General features: G+C 36.7%; 1 protein-coding gene across 1 annotated transcript; it reads left to right on the top strand.

Annotated features, from left to right (window-relative positions):
- The first annotated feature begins 673 nt into the window (after positions 1 to 673).
- Positions 674 to 2,882, top strand: LOC120634634. Its single transcript, XM_039905367.1, has 2 exons — positions 674 to 906; positions 1,559 to 2,882. The coding sequence occupies exons 1-2, from the start codon at positions 783 to 785 to the stop codon at positions 2,866 to 2,868; spliced, it is 1,434 nt and encodes a 477-aa protein (XP_039761301.1). The 5' UTR covers positions 674 to 782; the 3' UTR covers positions 2,869 to 2,882.
- The last annotated feature ends 11,596 nt before the right edge of the window (positions 2,883 to 14,478 follow it).

Below are 14,478 nucleotides of genomic sequence, written 5' to 3'. Positions count from 1 at the left end.
ATTATTCAAAGTCACTTGAACATGTTCTATTTTGGATGGTGCCGATCCCGATGTACCTACTATATTTTTATTATATTCGTCATATGGAATGTCTTTTGCAGCGCTTAAAATTACTGGGGGTGTACTCTCTGAAACTGGAATACCTCATTTTAAAAAAAAGAAAAAAAACAAAAATATCGATTAATTATGGCGGGGATTCGAATCCTATTTTTTTTACGGCGCGCGGCTCTATCTTTGTTAAACGCTCAAAATGACAGTTTGCAATTTTTTGAAATTGTTTGAATTTCCACGCATACTACCACGAGCTACCACGCATCGAGCAGTAAGAATGTGCCTGCCTGTTAAGTAAACCCTTTGCGCAGAATCGAACAAGAAAAGGAACTGAATTACATTATAACACTTATAAATGGTTACTATGACATTGGGTATTACAAAGTAAGCTAACTGTTTTAGAATCTTTTATTGAGAAGCATGGGAGTAGATAAAATGTTTATCTACAATGTTCCTTATACAAAATACTTTAAACAGATCTGTTTATATCCTCTTTGACGTCACATTTATTTCATTCATAGTATCAAACAAGTAAGCTGTCACTATTTGATAGCTATTATTCAAATAGTAGGTAGAGCTATTTAAAAATCAACATTTATTTACACCAGATATTTTTTTTATATCAAAATAAACCTACTTATTGTTCTATATATCCACTTACATCCCCTTTCTCATAGATTCGCTAAAGGTGCAAGGGAATTCAAGAAGAGGACTAAAACAATAATAAAATTATGGATAGTCTCATCGCTAACGGAGAGAATCGTCCAAGTCCAAATGACTTCATTAACTTCCTACCCTGGGCTTGTAATCAGTTCCAGATGGATAGCACGATTGTCATCGCCAAAGTCCTGCAAAGTAAGAGATTTTTAAAAACTGATGTAACTTTTTTGTCAACACTAATCTTAATCCGCGATCGACAACAAATCTTTCAAAATATACTCTGTATACGTGTAAAGCCTTTTAGATATATATTACACTAGTTATAAAGGCAGATTAAAATATCTATATAAATATAAGACAATAAGACAATACATACATCGCTATCTAGCCCCAAAGTAAGCGTAGCTTGTGTTATGTGTGTGTACTAAGTCATCCTAGTAAACATAACAAAAGCTAGAATACGTTTTAACAAATCGTCTTCCCACGCGTGTCATACCGAGACGATTAAGGGAATGAAACGGAGAACACGCAGAAGCGTCCTCTGTGCGTCTATTAGCATCTATTGCAAACCCCAACCCATCTGCCCAGCGTATTGATTATGGGAAACCGTCCAGCAGTGAAATATAAAGAGATGCTCTTAATTACAATTGATGTATTTTGGATAATTGGTTAAGGTGTAAACAATTACGGATCTATAAATTACAACGTACAGCTTTCTTGGATTTTTGTGGATAACAGCATGTTGAGCTTTATATTATTGAACTGGTCTTTTTTTCTTGTGATATATACTAGCAGTGCTTTAAAATAATACTGTTTTTAAAACGAGTGCATTGAAATATGTTTACAGATGAATACTTCGGCTTAGCATTAGGGCACAAAGATAAAAAGAACCGCACCACGAAGCAGAATGTTTCCCGTAACGAGCTCGGATCTACCGATGGAAAAGAAAGTTCACCGAATGGCTTGCCCGAAAACAAGAACGGTCACAATAAAATCTATATATCAGCGTACTGTGACCCTTTTGGCAACCTAGTTGAGATAAAATTCGATAAGAACCGTCAAATCCCTTGTCTTTTATTAAAAATCATAGCACTTTGTATCAAATATCAAAACAATCTCACGAGGCTTACAATAAACAGTGGCATGGATAAGCATACTATTTACGAAATGGATAAATTTCTAAACATCACTAACATAACTGAGATATGTTTAGACAATTCCTTTTTCCCAGAAGCAAATTATGATCTTCTGCTCGAAGGCGGGAATAAGATACGCTATCTCTCACTTGCAAGATGTAAAATCAACGATACAGTTATGGAGAACATTTCTAAGAAGTTGATATTTCCTTCACCAGCTTCTGAATTGCTGACAGTTCTCATCCTAGCATCAAATAGGATCACTGATAAGGGAATAGTGTTTTTGGCAGATGCTCTCCGATCTAATCGGAAACTAAGCTATATAAGTTTAGCAGATAATAATCTGACAGATGATGGAGTAAGTCTGATACTAAATAGTTTAATGGAATTCTCTTTAACCGAAGATGAAATTATTAGAGAAAACAGAAGACACATGCATTATTTGAAAGAAAAGAGAATCATGATAAATTATATGATAAAGGAATTGAGATCTGGTGAGTATGATAAAAGAGATGGTAAATCAAAAAGAAAGGTTTTTAGACCCATTTCAGCGGTTCCAAGTGTGAAAAAAGGCAATTTGGGAAAGGAGAGTTCTCTGAAATCTTTGGGTGATTCGAAGAGTAATCCAAATTTAGACTATCTATTGTACGATAAAGCTTTGAACATGGTTGAAGAAAAACTCGGAGAATTCAACGATCCGTTTGGCGTGGCCAATACTACAGTAAAATATGGTATTAAGTACTGTCACGGCAATAATACAGTTGCCTTTTTGAATTTGGCTTACAACAATTTATCGTATATATCTTTGAAGAAGTTATTAAGCGTCCTCTTGTATCAGAAGTTGTTCGATAGAAGGCCGAAAGGCTTAGTTAACTTATGCGTTGAGGGTAACAATGTACCGAATTCCTGTAAGGAGCTGAGTCAAATTGCCGATTTATTAGAAGAGGGTATCACGTCTAGTGTGCTTAGAAATGCGATGCACAAAAAACGAGCAACGTCAAAAATGCACAGCCTTAAGTGAATTTAGAAACAAGTGTAGATATAGAAATGAGAAATCGCAGGTGTTTATTTTGCACGATTATTTTGTACTAACCTAACCTAATCTAACACACCAAACTCGTTGGCTAGTCGACAAAGCAAAGTTGCTTGGTAAAGGCGGCTTTTTTTGCCAAATCTTTTTGGACACTATGATAGTTGTGTTTGTTTCCCCGTTATCTTATGGCTAAATTTCATGAAATCCCTAGCGCTGTATGGATTTAAGTGAGAGGTCCCGCATTGAATAAAATCGATAGTATATCGATGCATATCACGCAGCTATTAGTTCATCTACCAGGAACACTGGTATGCATATGACGTCACTAGCGCCTTTATGCGAGAATTAGTAAGGAAAAATAGATCATAGGTTACCAATACTAAAATTGACAGTATATGTATTTAAATCCATAGTTATAATATAGTGATTAAATAGTTTGCAATTAATATAGTTCTTATGTATCTACCTATTAATTTAGATTTATTAATAATGTTAGTTTTTACTTTATTATTATTACTTTATATTTTGGACGACCTCTGGCGCAGCGGTGAGTGCTGTTGTTATAAGCACGAGGTCCTGTGTTCGATGAATTTCTAAATTCTCTGGTGGTGTGTAGATTCAGCCGTGGTTAGTTACCAATTACCACCCTGCCAACAAACATGTGCCGCCTAGAGATTCAGCGTTCCGGTACGATTTCTATTAAGGGTAGCTATGAGTTTAATATAACTGCTATCCCCTAATAAGTTAGTCCGCTCCCATCTTAGACTGCATAATCACTTAACACCAGGCGAGATCGCAGTCAAGGGCTAGCTTGTAGTATTTAAAACTTTTTTTTATTATATCACAAGGTTTCTACACTTCTACTACGCCATCAAAATTATTGATATATCAATAATGTACGCCAATTGAGAGAATGATTGGTCTTATAAACTTTTTTCCTCACTTGTCTTATTATGCAAACACAACCTTTCCGTAACAATACAAAAAATGTTTTAAATTTATTAAAAAATATTTAAAAAAAACTTTTTTTAGTATTTATTAATGCACTAGTTTTTATTCTATTTTTAAAATACACTAAGACATGTAAGGAAAAAAAGTTTTGTTAATTTTATAGACAATATTATGTTACTTATAAATTAATAAATAACAACCTATTTATATTCTTTATTGGCCTTTTGTTCTTACTTCTTTCCCCATGTTTCTTCTTTTATATGCTTGATGTGGTGTACAGACAAAGAGCTATAGAAATCACCATCATCATCATATCAACCGATATAGACGGCCGATTGCGCAGCTTGCAGCGACCCTGCTTTCTGAGCCCAAGGCCGTGGGTTCGATTCCCACTAAAAAAATTTTTGTGTGATGAGCATGAATGTTTTCAGTGTCTGGGTGTTTATATGTATATTCTAAGTATTTATGTATATCTATATATATAAAAGAGGAAGTGTGTGGGTATTTTCCGTATAGGCTCCGAAACGGCTGGACCGATTTCAATGAAACTTTCAGGGAATCTCCGGATTGACCTGGCGAGTAATCCTGTAAAGTTTGGTGACGATCGGAGCACTCCTATTTTTGAACAGTCAAACTGTCAAATACAGCTTTTATTTACTATGATGATATTCTATTGTTGGGTGTACATGGGTGTAGATAATGATCTTCACCCGCTCGAGAAGAGAATAGAAGAGAATGATTACGTAGAGAAATAAATGATTTTATATATTATGAGACTTAAATTAAAATTTTAATGATGTATGTTTATTGTTTAAATAAAACAAAGCAAAATCAAGCCCGGCGAAGCGGGCTGGGTACGCTAGTAATTCATAACAATATTCATCAGGCATCTTAGTACCCATAACACAAGCTACGCTTACTTTGAGGCTAGGTGGCGATGTGTGTATTGTCGTAGTATATTTATTTGTTTATTATTATTTATCAAACGATAGACGTCTGTCTGCTGGTCACTGCTGGTCTTTTGTAGAGAGTTTCAAATTCCACGGTTCTGTGCTGCTTGCGTTCAGCGACCTGCCTGGCGCAATGGTGAGCGTAATGAATTAAGCAGGAGGTCACGGGTTCGATTCCCGGCAGGGGTGATTTGGGAATTTATAGTTTCTGAACTTTCTCTAGTCTGGTCTGGTGGGTGGCTTTGGCCGTGGCTAGACGTGCCGCTAAGCGATTTAGTGTTCCGGTGCGATGTCGCGTAGAAACCTATCTATCATACTCCCTACCAGGTTAGCCCGCTACCATCTTAGACTGCATCATCACTTACCACGAGGGGATATAACTTGTAGCGGAATAAAAAAAAACTGCTGTTATATTATAATAAACGTATTTTTTTTAATTCTGTATAATTTAGTGAAGCTCCTATGTATCTTTGTTTGTTAGTTGTAGGTGGGATAAATAATAATAGGTAAATAAATAAATATATAACGCACATCGCCATCTGGCCCCAATGTAAGCGTAGCTTGTGTTATGGGTACTAAGGTGACTGATGAATATTTTTATGAATAACATACATAAATACTTATAATATACATATACACACCCAGACACTGAAAAACATTCATGTTCATCACACAAACATTTTCCAGTTGTGGGAATCGAACCCACGGCCTTGGACTCAGATAGCAGGGTCGCTGCCCACTGCGCCAATCGGTCGTCTGAAATCGGGATGAAATTAAGTGCTATGTAAGTTGTTCAGTTTGAGCCAATAAGCCAAATGTAACAATAGATAGAGATTCCGCGCCAACTTCCCGGCATTAATCTTCAGGAACAAAACCGCCGAGCAAAGTTAGCTATAAGTGTATAGGTACGTATAATATTTTAATACATTACGCGGCACGTAAGTAACGACGCGGGATGAGATTCAAGATGGCGCCGCTTGAGTACTTCTTAGAACAGTGTTATTGCGGTATTGCAAGTATGGAGAAGGATTCTGATGTACCAGTTTGGTTTCTTAGGTGCTTACAGCTTCAGTAGGTATCTATTTCGCATGACAGCCGGTTGGCGCAGTGGGCAGTGACCATGCTTTCTGAGACCAAGGCTGTGGGTTCGATTCCCACAACTGTAAAATGTTTGTCTGATGAACATGGATGTTTTTCAGTGTCTGGGTGTTTATCTGTATAGGTATTATAAGTATTTATGTGTATTATATTCATAAAAATTTCATCAGCTATCTTAGTACCCATAACACAAGTTACGCTTACTTTGGGGCTAGATTGCGATGTGTTTATTGTCGTAGTATATATATATATTTATTTTTAATTAATTTAATTTTCTGATCTCACTTGTTAATTACGATGTAACTTTTAAGCGCCATAATATCCTTAAACATGCAGGTTGTTAAATAATAATTATGGGACCGTGAACTTTTCGGCATTAATCTTTAATTATATTTTTTGATTAATACCGCCGAGCAAAGTTGTCTATAAGTGTATAGATACGTATAATATTTTAATACATTACGTGGCACGTAAGTAACGACGTCAGATGAGATTCAAGATGGCGCTGCTTAGGTACTTCTTAGAACAGAGTTATTGTTTACACGGTATAGACAAGGATTCTGATGTTGCAGTTAGGTTTCGATCCCAGGAAAACCAACGGTTCCCACGGGATTTGTAAAACAACGTAATATTGGATAGAAGCAGGCGTGGCGTTACTTTGCGGAAATCCAAGATATGTTATGAAAATTAAACTTAATTTGCTATACTCCGCGAAAAGCAGGAGAATCTGTATGGTGTAATATATAATTTCTTCAATCCTCATATTCCAGACCAAACAGTTCTTCAGCAATGTAGGGTACATTGCTTACGCATGTTTCGCTCCGAAACCGGAGCATCCTCAGGATATGTTGACTTTATAATGAATAATTGTTAAGACAACATCTTGTCTTACCATTCATTGCCAAACATCTGTTGGGTGTGGAGTATAAGGAATAAATCTTAATATATTATATAAATCTCCTGTCTCGATGTTTGTCCGCGATGGACTCCTAAACTACTTAACCGATTTTAAATTAAATTGGCACACCGTGAGCAGTCTGGACCAACTTAAGAGATAGCATAGCTTAGATCTTTAATTATAGTCGCAATTTCATTTTATTGCAAATTATTTGTCTATAATTAATTGACAGTCACATGTTATATATATATACTACTATGGCTATGATATAATATGAGGCTTAGCGATACTGAATACATTAAAAACAAAATCAAACGCAGACAAAGTCGCGGGCAACAGCTAGCAAATTATAAATTACACCATACAGATTCCCTTTTTTTTGGTATGGTGGGTAAGCTTTATTGCTACCTCCGACCCTTGTGCAGGGCTCAGAGCTTGTCCGGGTAAGTACAAACGCCATGCTTATTTCTGCGACAAACCAGCATTGTTGCAATGCTGTGTTAAATAAGGGTGTAGAAGCCGGTGTAATTATAGGCACATAAGTCTTAAAATGTTCGCCTCAGTTTTATAGACCCAGTGCGGCACGTTACAGGACTCGATTCTGGCATGCCCTGTGCAGTGTTGTTATAGGCGATGGTATTCACAGACTATACCATCTGATTTGTATACAGTGGCGTGCATAGAGGGTATGCACAGGGTATGCAGGTGATATAAAATGAAGAAATTCTCCAGTACGAATTATAAAAACCTAAGGATAGGAATTGTAAGAGTTATAAGATTCCTACCCTTAAATATTTATAAGTCGTGCTGGAGAATTTCCTAATTTTATATCATCAGCATACCCTGTGCACACCCTCTATGCACGCAACTGTTTGTATCTTTATATATATATTTCTTGTGTGCGTGTGTATGTCACTGAACTCCTCCTAAACGGCCGGACCGATTTAAATAAATTTTTCGGTATGCGTTTGGGTGGCACCCTGGATGGTTTAGATTCACAAATCAGCCCGACAGATAGCGCTGGGGTCCGCTAGTGTATATATATAATAAAAATGAAATTAAAACTAAAAATATTATAGGAAGATGGTAATTTAGTATGAATATGAATTAACAAAGTCCACCTCCACAGTTGAAACTAGAAGGCGCACAAAGTTATAATATCGCTGGTTTTCGCGAAAGGGGGTTCGCCTTGGGTGGTGGGGTGCCGGGGGCCGCACGGCTTACTTATTTACATAATTACGTATAATTCTCGCATCTTAAGTTATACGTATGGCAGTATTATGTGGTGTAAAGTGTGGCGTTACATTTTGGAAATGAATATTATTATTAATATAGTAGCACTGCCTGTGGCTTCACACGCGTTTACGGTAGGTAGGGTAGCACTTATTCCCTACGTCAAAAGCGTATAACAGTCCACTACTGAACCATAAACACCACACTGGGCAGACGAAATTGTGATCGCAGTAGATGTAATAGTAGCACAGAGGCAGTAGCTTACACTTTAAAAATGCAGAAAAGCACTGCCTACCCTAAAAAAAAATTTATACCTTATAATGGAGAAGGATTTTTCCATTTCATGCCTTCATTATGCATATCCTGGTCAAAACACCTGTGCACGCCACTGCATAGAGGAACCTGCTGCCCGTTCTCCTTTATATTCCCTCAGTCGCTTGGACCGACGCCCGCGGGAAGAGAAGGGATGGTGACTATTGTATTCTGATCTGCCGTCACCACACGGCACAATTCCCTACAAATAGTATCAATAATACAAATAAAATACGTCCAGCATTAGAATAGAATACAATAGAATAGAATTTTGTTGTGCATTATGTAAAATGATTTTATAGTGAGGGTTTGTATACTCATTGGCAGTGTCGGCGCGCAAGCAAAGTTGAACTAGCCTAGCGCAGTCCTCCGATGCGCATCGCAGCATGCGATGCCCTAAATGTATTTTTCGGAATTAAGTGAACAACTTCAATAAAAATGAAAAGCAACTCAGTAGGTACAATCAATCCGTTGTTGTTTGCTGGGTGAGAGATGGAAAAACCAGTAATTCAAATGACTGCATTCATAATGCTCGTAATATTTAGTCGTGAATTTATAATAGTAGTAGTAAAAGAATAGTCCACCTGACATGTTGATATATTTATTTATCAAGAGCAGTAACAACATATATATTACACACGTTTTTAAATAATACACACACAAAATAATATGCACGTCACTTTCAACTGCAAAAAGCATTGACAAGGCGTAGAAAACATAAATTTGATTAAAAAAAAATTCAGAAAAAAAAAATTAAAGACTTAAAAATAACTCACACATTAACATTATTCAGAAGTATATAAGATACCTTTAAAGCCAATAAATAATTAGTAGTAAAATACTTATACAGGAAGTCATGTCAAATTACGCACCAATAGGTTCTAGATTCGAATCCTCGGTCAGGCCTATATATATATATATATACCGAATAATTCAGTAATACTAATAATTGTGGTATTTTTTTTTATAAAAAAATTGTGTTTCAACCCACGTGTTTCGGAGAGCAGCTTAAAATTCCGATCTAGGTTTATGACATATGAAATGAATTGTTAAAGCCCGCCAAACCGTATTGAAGTAGCGTGGTGGAAGAATAGTTGCTGGAGCTTGGCGGAAGAACTCGCACCGTTATAACTGAACATATAGAGTTGATTTGATGATTTTATCTTTTTATTATTATATTAGTCGAGAGCAACCAAAGCCATATTATCTTGTAGATTTATAATTATTGTTTTCAAACTTAGAAGACCATAAGCGGTCTCTGGAAATATATTTTTTTATAGAATTAATTTATTAAAATTAATTTATGAATTTTGAATTTAATAAAGGCCTTGTCTTAAAATATCGTTCTTAATGGTTAGTTACCGATAAAGACGTGCAGCTAAGCGATTTAGCGTTCCGGTACGATGTCGCGTTTAGGTGTATAAGTTTAATCTAAGCGCCATAGCACCCCTAACCGGTTAGCCCTGAACTATTTTAGCATCATCACTTACCAGTAGGTGAGATTGCGGTCAAGGGTCTAACATTAATTTAGAATAATAAAGAAAACACTAAATTTCCAATTAGGTAGGTTAGACTAACTCAGAAGAAATGTTTGTCAATTTTTAAATTTTTAAGCCGCCAAAAAGTAGCTTCAATGACACGCTTTGTAAACCTTTTCTTGGGAGAGCGGCCTTAAAGCAAACTTGTGAGAAATCTTTCTCAATTTAATATCAACCCCTCCAAACCTGTCCGGAATTCAAGTCGTCGCTTTCCCATCGTTCCGGCACGTCCTGACTGCGGCGCCTTTCAATCTAACTTTGCTCTTTACTTTGCTTTCTTGAATCCTAGGGTTGCCACTCTTCAGAAAGTTGTATAAAGGTAATAAATGTTAATTGGGTGGTAACTAGCCTTGGCCGAAGTCTCCAAGCAGACAAAACCTAAGAAACATTATTCAATTATTTTATTTGCATAAACATTGTGGGTATGCATGTTTAGTCAAAATCTATGACATGCAAATCTTTATTTACACAAATTCATTTATGTATAATAACTAAAAAAAATTTTTACTGTATGGAATAATAAATTTATAATCATGGAATGTCAATAAAAAAATAACATCTAAATCAAATTAGTACCTAAATAAATTATATTTTATTATCCAAGAACTCTCTTACCAAGTAATAGCATTTATCAACCAATAAGTCACATAATTTTGCCTAGAATTCTAAATTATAAATTCCCAAATTTAACTTACTGGGGATCGAACCGAGGATCTCCCACTTCAAAGTCAGAGCTCACAACTCCGCCGGAGAGGTCGATATGACAAAAATATCTGTTCGTTTGTTTATCAAGGTTTAACTAGGAAACGTGTCCGGAATTCTAGTCGTTGCTTTCCCATCGTTCCGGCACGTCCTGACTGCGGCGCCTTTCAATCTAACTTTGCTCTTTACTTTGCTTTCTTGAATCCTAGGGTTGCCACTCTTCAGAAAGTTGTATAAAGGTAATAAATGTTAATTGGGTGGTAACTAGCCTTGGCCGAAGTCTCCAAGCAGACAAAACCTAAGAAACATTATTCAATTATTTTATTTGCATAAACATTGTGGGTATGCATGTTTAGTCAAAATCTATGACATGCAAATCTTTATGTACACAAATTCATTTACGTATAATAACTAAAAAAAAATTTTACTGTATGGAATAATAAATTTATAATCATGGAATGTCAATAAAAAAATAACATCTAAATAAAATTAGTACCTAAATAAATTATATTTTATTATCCAAGAACTCTCTTACCGAGTAATAGCATTTATCAACCAATAAGTCACATAATTTTGCCTAGAATTCTAAATTATAAATTCCCAAATTTAACTTACTGGGGATCGAACCGAGGATCTCCCACTTCAAAGTCAGAGCTCACAACTCCGCCGGAGAGGTCGATATGACAAAAATATCTGTTCGTTTGTTTATCAAGGTTTAACTAGGAAACGTGTCCGGAATTCTAGTCGTTGCTTTCCCATCGTTCCGGCACGTCCTGACTGCGGCGCCTTTCAATCTAACTTTGCTCTTTACTTTGCTTTCTTGAATCCTAGGGTTGCCACTCTTCAAAAAATTGTGCAAAGGTACTTGCTGGCCTATTGGCGCAGCTTACAGCGACCCTGCTTTCTGAGTCCAAGGCCGTGGGTTCGATTCCCACTACTGGAAAAATTTTGTGTGATGAGCATGAATGTTTTTCAGTGTCTGGGTGTTTATATGTATATTGCTATTTATTTATGTATATTATACATAAAATAATAGGCGTTTTCACTGTTTATCGACACAATAATACACTGCATGCAATTATGGCTGAATGTTTATATTTTTATACTAAGAATTCTGTACACGCTATTAAACTAAGGGGGCAAGGGCAGAAATCAAGTTTACGTTAACACTAATTGCATGTTGGTTTACTTGGTGCACCATAAAGTAGATTGTATGTAAGGTAAAATTGCACTCCGGCTCGTCTGTGGTTTCATTTTGTATATTGTTTATCGCTGCGTGATTTTATTTATTGAAGCTATGTTGAAAATTCGGTAAAACCGATCGTAGGTCGCGGTTTGTTACCGCTCTACCGCTAAAGCCAACGCTGAATTTAGCATTCTGTGCGATTCTGGGTACGGAACTGGAGCAAGCGTTAAATGTTTCTATTACAAGTGCTGTAACAAAATGAAAAAAAAACCTAATTTTTCCTAAAAAAACTTTATCTAAAAACAGCGCAACAGTATGTATGATCTTCAGCCGAATAAAGTCTGAAAAGTAAAATATTTTCATACAGACTTTCGACGGCTGATTGGCCCTGTGGGCAGCGACCTTGCTTTCTGAGTCCGAGGCTGTGGGTTCGATTCCCAAAACTGGAAAATAAATCATGAATGTTTTTCAGTGTCTGGGTGTTTATCTGTATATTCCAAGTATTTATGTATATCTATATACCTATATAAAAGAGAAAGTGTGTGGGTATGTTCCGTATAGGCTCCGAAACGGCTGGACCGATTTTAATGAAACTTTCAAGGAATCTCCGGATTGACCTGGCGAGTAATCCTGTAAAGTTTGGTGACGATCGGAGTACTCCTATTTTTGAACAGTCAAACTGTCAAATATAGCTTTTATTTACTATGATGATATTCTATTATTGGATGTACTTTGGTGTAGATAATGATCTTCACCCGCTCGAGAAGGGAATAGAAGAGAATGAATACGGATAGAAATAAATGATTCAATATACTATGAGACTTACATTAAAAATTTAATGATGTAAGTTTATTGTTTAAATAAAATAAAGCAAAATCTAGCCCGGCGAAGCGGGTTGGGTACGCTAGTTACTTATAAAAGGGGAGAGAGGCCTCGTTAGTATTGTTCTGCAATCGATCTAGAAGAATGGAGTATTTCGGTGCAAAAGGTTTTAAACTTGTACGTGCGGCAGTCTCCTGCTGTCAACGCGGTACCGCAAGTATCGACTTGTCGTTCCTGCGGGTCTATCCGGTTCGGTCGAAAGGGTGATGTTGGCACAGGGAAACCCTGCGTCTCCTTAATATCTTCCCTACATTGTCTATGGAGTATTCATAAAAATATTCATCAGTCATTTTTTTTTTATTAACGATAGGCCAGCGCTTGACGACAATCATGCCCGTTAGAAAGCAATGATGAGGTCTAGGTTGGAGCACGCTTGCCTAGAAAAAGCCTATTCACTCTAGCCTTGAAGGTACTCAAATTACACGTGGCAGGAAACACAGTTGCCGGGAGGGCGTTCCACATCTTAGTGGTACGTATCAGAAACTTGGATAAAAAACGTTTCGTGCTTGTTGATGGAATATCAACCACAAAAGGTTGCCACCGCTCACGGTGTCTCGCTGCTCTGTGGTAGAACGAGGAAGGGGGAACAAGATTGTGAAGTTTCTGCACACTCACAGAAGTTTATCCGGTCATCTTAGTATCCATAAACGTAAAGAATTATATGATGTTGTTTTCTTAAAGCAAGATTTTAATGTAAACAACATTAAAAACTGTGTTCTCGGCAAAACTCGGCCTTCAGAAAAAGAAGCCGGTTCTAATAATATATTCTGATAATAAGTATTTTCCAATTCTAACCACTAGGCTATCATGAATCAATACACAGACAAAACAAAATGTTTCTTCTACTGCCTATTGGCAGCCCTAGATGCAATCTAAATTCAAAACGAGCGCGCGGCGAAGTTTCAAACGGTTATATCAAATTCTTGGTGGAAGCGGAATATATATTTACAAGTGAGTAAATAAATAGGAAACATTCTGTTTAGGTAGATGTTATTGCTTTCCTATGTACCGAGTTAGGGAAAGTTCTTTTATTAATACTTCTAATGTACATCATTCGCAGCATATTAACATCACCCAGTGGCGTGCACTTCATAGATGCACGAAAGCATTGCATACCCTAAAATTGATATATAACTCGTATAAAAGGATGTTTTTTGCTGTTTTATGCAATTTTCCTGCTGTATGCATACCCTGGAAAGCAACCCAGTACACGCCACTGACGTCACCAAGGTCACTTACGTCTTTGTCGGTAGGCTAACTAGCCACGGCAAAGCCTCCCACCAGACCAGACCAAGGAAAATTTAAAAAAAAATCCAAATATGATAATTCCAAATATCCCCTGTCGGGAATCGAACCCCGGACCTTCTAGTAAAATTCACAGCGCTCACCGTTACGTTAGGGAGGTCGTCAAAATTATGAATAAAAGTGATCCTTTTTCAACTTAATAGATTTTGACAGTCTGTCTGTCTGTTACCATGTTAAAAGACACAAAGCACACCTTTCTGAAAATCCCCTAGATTAGTATTTTTTCATACTGTGAAAACCTTCTAATCTCCATAAATAAATACATTGCGTAGGTGGGTAGGTATTTACCGTGCGCACCTTATTCGTTCCTCACGCGAAAGACATTTCGTAGGGGGCCCTCCCCCCCACTCGAGACAACGGCAAGGAGGTGGCACTCAAATTTTACTATTACATAAATGTTAATTAAATGGCCCCAGGTTTTATTGCAAATGCAGATTTCGGATAGTTAATGTTTGGATGGTACGAGTAGGTAATAAAGGTTACCCTCTCGGTGAAGTAAATAGTAATAGTTAGTTATTGTTGACTATGGATCACGAAGTCCTG

Source organism: Pararge aegeria, chromosome 24, assembly GCF_905163445.1.
Source record: "Pararge aegeria chromosome 24, ilParAegt1.1, whole genome shotgun sequence".
Taxonomy (NCBI): Eukaryota; Metazoa; Arthropoda; class Insecta; order Lepidoptera; family Nymphalidae; genus Pararge; species Pararge aegeria.
Note: the sequence above shows the minus strand (reverse complement) of the source record. Positions and strands in the feature narration are given on the sequence as shown.